Source organism: Penaeus monodon, chromosome 35 (genome assembly GCF_015228065.2).
Source record: "Penaeus monodon isolate SGIC_2016 chromosome 35, NSTDA_Pmon_1, whole genome shotgun sequence".
Lineage (NCBI taxonomy): Eukaryota > Metazoa > Arthropoda > Malacostraca > Decapoda > Penaeidae > Penaeus > Penaeus monodon.
The window spans coordinates 4,866,342-4,873,841 of NC_051420.1; the positions used below are offsets into that span (position 1 = coordinate 4,866,342).

Here is a 7,500-nt window from a genome sequence, read left to right on the forward strand (position 1 = left end):
AAACCAAAAAACAACCAAAAACACCAACAAAACCATTAACATAAAAAACACATAAAAACAAACCACACAACCCCAACCCACCCCCCCACCACAACAAAAACACAAAAAAAAAAAAAAAAACACCCCCACACACAACACACACACCCACAAAAACAACCCAACAAAAACCAACCACAAACCCCAACACAACACAACACAAAAAACACAACACCACACACCCCCCCCCAAAACCACCCCCACACACACACACAACACAACAAATCCCCACAACACACACACACCACACCCCACACCCCACAAAACCAAAACCCAAAAAAAAAAAAACACCCACACACCACCACCCCCAACCACACACACACAACACCACAACACAACACACACCCACACAAAACAATCTAAATAAAAAAAAAAAAAAAAAAAAAAGGGAGGCCAACAACCCCCCATAAAAAATAACAAAAAACAAAATTTTAAAAAAAACCATAATAAAAAAATTATTTTATATAAAATTTACAAATATATCCCTACAACAAAAAAAAAAACACTAAACCTATTAAAAGACAAAAAACAACACAACATAAACAAACAATATATATATAAAAATATATATATAATCTATAAATATAAATAAATTAAAAAAAATATTATATATTTATTTTAAATTAAAAATATATAAAATAAAAATTATATATTTTATATATAATATATATATTTTATATTATATATAATTTATAAATATAATTATAAAATATATTTATATATTTTATTTAAATATTAAAAATATAAAAAATTTATTTATTTAATATAATTAAAAATTTAAAAATTAAAAATAATATATATTTTTTAGATATATATTTATAATAAAATTTTTAAAAATTATAATAACATATAAAATTAAACTTATTGTGTCTATATTTAAATAATCTATAATATATTTTATACATAAAAATTATATTTATTTTATTTTAATACATATATTTTATATATCTATTATATATATTTTTTTTATTTTTTTCATAAAATTTATAAATAAAAAATTTATTTTTATAATTATATATATATTATATTTTACAGAAATCCCAATTTTATATTGAAAATTTATATTGAAAAATTATATATAAAATATTATATATATTTATATAATTTTATTTTATATATAATAATATATTTATATTAAATATATATTTTATATATATAAAATATAAAATATATTATATATATATATATATATTTTTAATATTATTATATTGGTAAATTTTTAATAAATAGGGTAATATTTATATTATATTTATTTTAATATAATTAAAATATAAAAATTTATAAAATTTTAATATCATATTTTTATTTTTAAAATTTATATATTTTAACTAATATAATATATTTTTTAATATATATATATTATATATATTTTTAATTTTAAATATATATAAAATAAATTATATATATATATGAAATTTTATAAATAATTTTATATATATATAATATATATATATTATTTTATATATATATATATATTTTATTTTTATATTTTAAAAACTATTTTATATAAAATATAAAAAAATTATAAAATATATTATAATAATATTATATTTTTTCTGTTTTTTGGGTTTTTTTCTGTTTTCTTTTTATTTTTTTTTAAACGTTTATTATAAAAATATTCTTATTATATTAAATTTTTTGTTTTTGTTTTGTTTTTGTGTTTGGGGTTTTTGGGTTTGAAACACCAAATTTTTTCCACGGCGGCCTTCCCCTAGAAATTTTTTTTTTTTTTTCGGGGGGGTTTTTTTCCCTTTTTCCAGGGGGGGCCCCCCCCCAGGGGAGAAATTGACATGGGGCCCATGAGGGTGGGAGTTTCAAGTTCTAACCCCCTGGCCCATCGCGGCAGCCCTATTGTATGTCTATTATATATATATATAAAAATTTTATATATATAATATAAAAATTTTAATTATATATAAAATATAATATTTTATTTTATAGGGAATTTATATCCATATTATAAAATGAAATTTAAATATATTTTGACTCCCCGGGGGGGGTTTCCAGTGGTTAAAAAAACACTAAAACTCCGACCCCCCGGGTCCCGATGTCATTTCCATATTTTAATATATATATATATATTATAATATTATATTTTATATAAAAATTTTATATTATATATAATTATATATTTATATATTATTTTATAGGTAAAAAACCCTATATATTTATATATATATAATATAATAATTTATATGAAATTTTACATATATATATTTTAAAAATATAATAATATATTTATTATTTTTTTTTTTTAATTATATAAAATATATATAAATGTTTTATACATATATATTATATATAAAATTTTATATTAAATATATTATATATATACACACAACCCACACACCACACACCAACCACAAAACCACACACACACACAAAACCAACACACACAACACACAACAAAACACACCACACACACACCCACATACACACCCCCAAAAACACACCACCAACACCACAACACACAAAAACACACACACACCCCAAAACACACCCCCACACACAAACACACAACACACGCACACACACCACACACCCCTACAAACACCAAAATTTATAATTAAAATACTTTAAAAGTTTTAAAAATATTTTAAAAATATATATATATATTAATATATATATATATATATTTTATATATTTTGGTGTGTAAAAGAAATATATAATATATATTTTATATATTATATTATAAAATTATATGTATTTTATGTATTATTGTATATGTTATTATGTATTTTTGTGTTAAAATGCATTATTATATTATATTATTTTAATATATTTTATATATTATATTATATATTTTATATTTTATATATATATATATATATATAGGGGCCGGGGTGGCCAAAGGGTTAGAGCGTCGGATTTAAAGACTGTCCCCGAGGGCAATCGAGTTGGGGGGGGCCCGAGTCCCGACCCCCCCGCGTTTTTCCCTTTTGGGAAAGGCCCTTCACCTTGATTGCCCTTTCCTAGCCCAAATGGGTGGGCCCAAACCGCCCAAAATCAAAAATGCTGGTCCCAAGCCCGGGTAAATAGAGAGATTGATTACCTAAAAAAAAAAAAAAAAAAAAGGTACCCCCCGGCACTCTCCGTGGAAAAAGGAAAAATTGGGGCCCTACCCCGTACTTCCCCTCCAAGAGCTCAAAAACCCTTTAAAACCCACAATTAAATATCAGCTGTGGGCCCCCGGGGGGCTCAGGGCATGGGAAACCCAAAAATTAAAAGAAGAAAGAATAATAATATAATAAACATACAATTTTAAAAAAAAAATTTTAAAATTTTATAAAATAATTTTAAATATAAAAAAACTTAATTTAAAAAAACACCACACACCAAACCACACACCACCCCACACACACACACACAACCCCACACACAAAGAAATATTTTAAGAATAATAAATATTTTATATAGAATTAATATAGTATAAAATATAAATAAAACTATATATATATAAAATAATATATTTTTAATATAGAAAATAAAAATATATAGATATAATAAATATAATATAAATAAAATTTATAGACTAAAAACATAAAAATAAAATAAACACACAAAACCCACAAAAAATTTTTTTTTTATATATAAATATATATATATTAAATATATATAAATTAATATATTTATAAATTTTATATAGATTTTTATAATTATATATGTAAATTATAACCATATATACCATTAAAATATATATATATATAAAATATATATTATATTTATTATAATATAAAATTATATTTATATATATATTAAAACATAACCCCACACCCCAAATATATGTATATATAATTATAATATTTCATATATTAAAATATATATTAATCCCAAAATATTTTATTAATATTATATATATATATATATTTTTATATTATACATAATTATGTATAAAAATAATAATATTTTATTATTATATAATATTATATATATATAAAATATATATATATATATAATTTTATAATTATATATTTTGTTTGGTGTGTTGTGTGTGTGTGGTTTGGGTGTGGTGGTGTGTGTGGTGGGTGGTGTGTGTGTGGGGTGGGGTGGTATTGCGTTATGTGTGTGTGTGTGGTCCCTAAAAATGTGTATAATAATATTATTATAATTTTAAAATTTTTTAAAATAATTTTTTAATATATATAATTTTATATATATATGTTTTTGTTTTGTGGTGTGTGTGTGTGTGTGTGTGTGTTTGTGTGTTTGTTTTTTTGGTAGGGGCCCTATGTGTGTGTTTGTTTTGGGACATTTTATATGTGTATGTTTATATAATATTATTATATTCATATATTTTATAAATTTAATATATATATATATATTAATATTAATATAATATTATACACCATTAAAACATATAAAACATAATTTCATACATTTTAAAAATTTGTGTGTAAAAAAGTTTTGGGGTTTTGTGTGTGTTTATATATACACCCCCACACCAACCAAATTATGGGATATATTATATATAATATTTTTTATATATTAATATATTATATTATTAATATATATTTTATAAAATAAAATTACACACACAAAATTTCATATTTTAAAAAAGTATGTATATATACCCTATTTAAATTTTAAAAAATTTTGATTATAATAAATATATATATATATATAATTTTAATATAATATATATATTATATATATAAACACAAGCAACCCCCAAAACACACACAAACACACACACCAAAACACCCCACACACACACACCCACACACAAAAACATACACAACACACACACACACACACCCCACCCCACACACACACAACACAATCACAAAAAACACATATTTAAAATTGTGTTGTTTTGGGTGTGTTGTTGGGTGTGGTGTGTGGGTGGTGTGTGTGTTTATAATTTAACATATATATTTTGCAAATAATATAATAATAATAATTAAAAGAAAATATATAAATTAGATATATATATATAAAAAATTAAAATTTTATTTATTAGAGAGAGAAAATATAATATATAATTTTATAATATAGATATAAAATATATATATATAATATAGTATAAATTATATAATATAATATATAAATCAAAAAATATTAAAAAATATAATCACACCCCACAACACACACACACACACAAAACCAAAAACACACAACACACACCCCACACACAACCACACAAAACACACAAAAAAAAGACCCCCACACACCACACAATATATTTATATATATATATATAATAAATATAATATATATATTATATATATAAAACTAAATAAAATATAATATGTATACTATATCTAAAATATATATATTATATATATATATTTTAAATTTTATAATTTTATAAAATATTAATATATTATTGGTTTTTTGTGTGGATTTTCTTTTTTAATGTGTTGGGGTGGTTTTGTACTAGTTACTAGAAAAAATATATATTATATATTTTATATATTATAAAATTTTAAAACATTATTATATTAAAAAATTTTAATATATAAAATATGTATATTTTATATGTTTTTATATATATAAAAAATATATATATATATATATATATATATATATATATGTATACACACACAAAAACACACAACCCCCAACACACAACACCCAACACCACACAAACATATATAATATAATTTTAATATATATATATATATATATATATATATATTTTACATATAAATATATTTAAATTTTTATATATTTTATATTATATATATATATATTTAATATATATAAAATAATATAATATATTTTGTGTTTTGTGGTTTTTGGGGTGGGGGTGTGTGTGTGTTGTTGTGGTGTGTTTATAAATAATCCTTTCACATAGGCACATTTTATTTTATAAATGGGATTTTTATATAAATAAAAAATAAATTGGGTAAAGGGCTTTTACTGAAAAAGAAAACCTTTTTAAACGGCACCCGACTTTAAAACAAAAGGGTTTTACAGATCTTTGGGCCCCCTTTTCTACCCAAAACCCAAAAACGGCTGCAGAATGGGGTCCCGGGGGGCCCTCCTCCCCCCCCCCCGCCTTCCTCCGAGCGAAAAGCGCATTTTCCACGGTAAAAGGGGGGGGTTTAAGGGGGTAGCTACTGTTTTTCCCCTCTAAGTTTCTTTAAATAAAAGGGGCTGGTCCTTTACCATGACCCCGCTCTCCTTCTTTACTCTTTTTCCTACACTTCCTCCCTTTTTTCCCTTTTTGGAAATAGTCAAAATTTCTTCAGTTTCAAACCCTTTACATTTTCGTACGGGGCTTGCACTTTTTCATCGGGCCCTCCCTTCTTTTCCCCTTTTCCCCCCCCTTCCCCCCCCGTGTTTCATTTGTTGGTTTTTTTTGTCTGGGCGGCAGGGGAACAGATTTCCGGGTCACATCCCCCAAAAGCAATAGAGGCTGGGCCCCTTTAGGGGTTTGGTTAGGCCATTTAAGATTTAAGTTTTAACTGCAAAAGAGAAGGATGAAGGCGACCATGAAGCCAGTGAGTCATGTGGGCCGAGCGCAGGAGGAGGCAAAGCCAGGCATCCTTCCCCAGGCACCCCTCCCAAGCACCCTTCCCCAGGAAACCTTCCCCAGGCACTCTTCCCCAACATCCTTCTCCAGGCACTATTCCCCTGCCACTCTTCCCTTGCCACTCTTCCCCAGGCACCCTTTTCCCCAACATCCTTCCCCCGGCACTCTTCCCCAGGGGAAACCCTTTTCCCCCGGCCCCCCTTCCCCCAAAAAACCCTTTCCCCCGGGACCCCCTTTCCCCCGGAAAACCCCTTTCCCAGGCACCCTTCCCCAGGAAACCTTCCCCAGGCACTCTTCCCCAACATCCTTCTCCAGGCACTATTCCCCTGCCACTCTTCCCCTGCCACTCTTCCCCGGTACTCTATCCCAGGCACCCTTTCACAGGAACCCTTCCCTAAGCTCTCTTAACCCCCAAAAACCCCCCCACAAAAAGGGAAATCTTCCCCCGCCCCTCCTTTCCAAAGGGCCCCTTTCCCCAGGCCCCCCTTCCCCCGCCAAATTTCCCTAGGCACTCTTACACAGGCACTATTCCCTTGGCACTCTTCCCAGGCACTCTTCCCTAGGCACTCTTCCCCAACATCCTTCCCCAGGCACTTTCCCCTGGCACTTGTAGGCCCCTTCCCTTCCAAAAGGAAATTGTAGGCACCTTCCCCTGGCAAATTGTAGGGGACTCCTCCCCTGGCAAATTGTAGGGACCCTCCTTAAAACCCTTTCCCAAAGGCCTTTTAAAGGCACTCTTCCAATGGCACTTGTAGGCACTCTTCCCCTGGCACTTGTAGGCACTCTTCCCCTGGCACTTGTAGGCAGTCTTCCAATGGCACTTGAAGGCACTCTTCCCCTGGCACTTGTAGGCAGTCTTCCCCTGGCACTTGTCGGCACTCTTCCCCTGGCACTTGTAGGAACTCTTCCCCTGGCACTTGTAGGCACTCTTCCCCTGGCACTTGTAGGCACTCTTCCCCTGGCACTTTAGGCACTCTTCCCCTAG

General features: G+C 27.9%; 1 protein-coding gene across 1 annotated transcript in view; it reads right to left on the reverse strand.

Annotated features, from left to right (window-relative positions):
• Positions 1 to 7,240: 7,240 nt before the first annotated feature.
• The window catches only part of LOC119595195, a 4,993-nt gene continuing 4,733 nt past the window's right edge, over positions 7,241 to 7,500 (reverse strand). Inside the window, exon 4 of the mRNA XM_037944363.1 lies at positions 7,241 to 7,500. This exon is cut by the window's right edge and continues 20 nt beyond it. Within this exon, the coding sequence (XP_037800291.1) occupies positions 7,241 to 7,500 (260 nt within the window).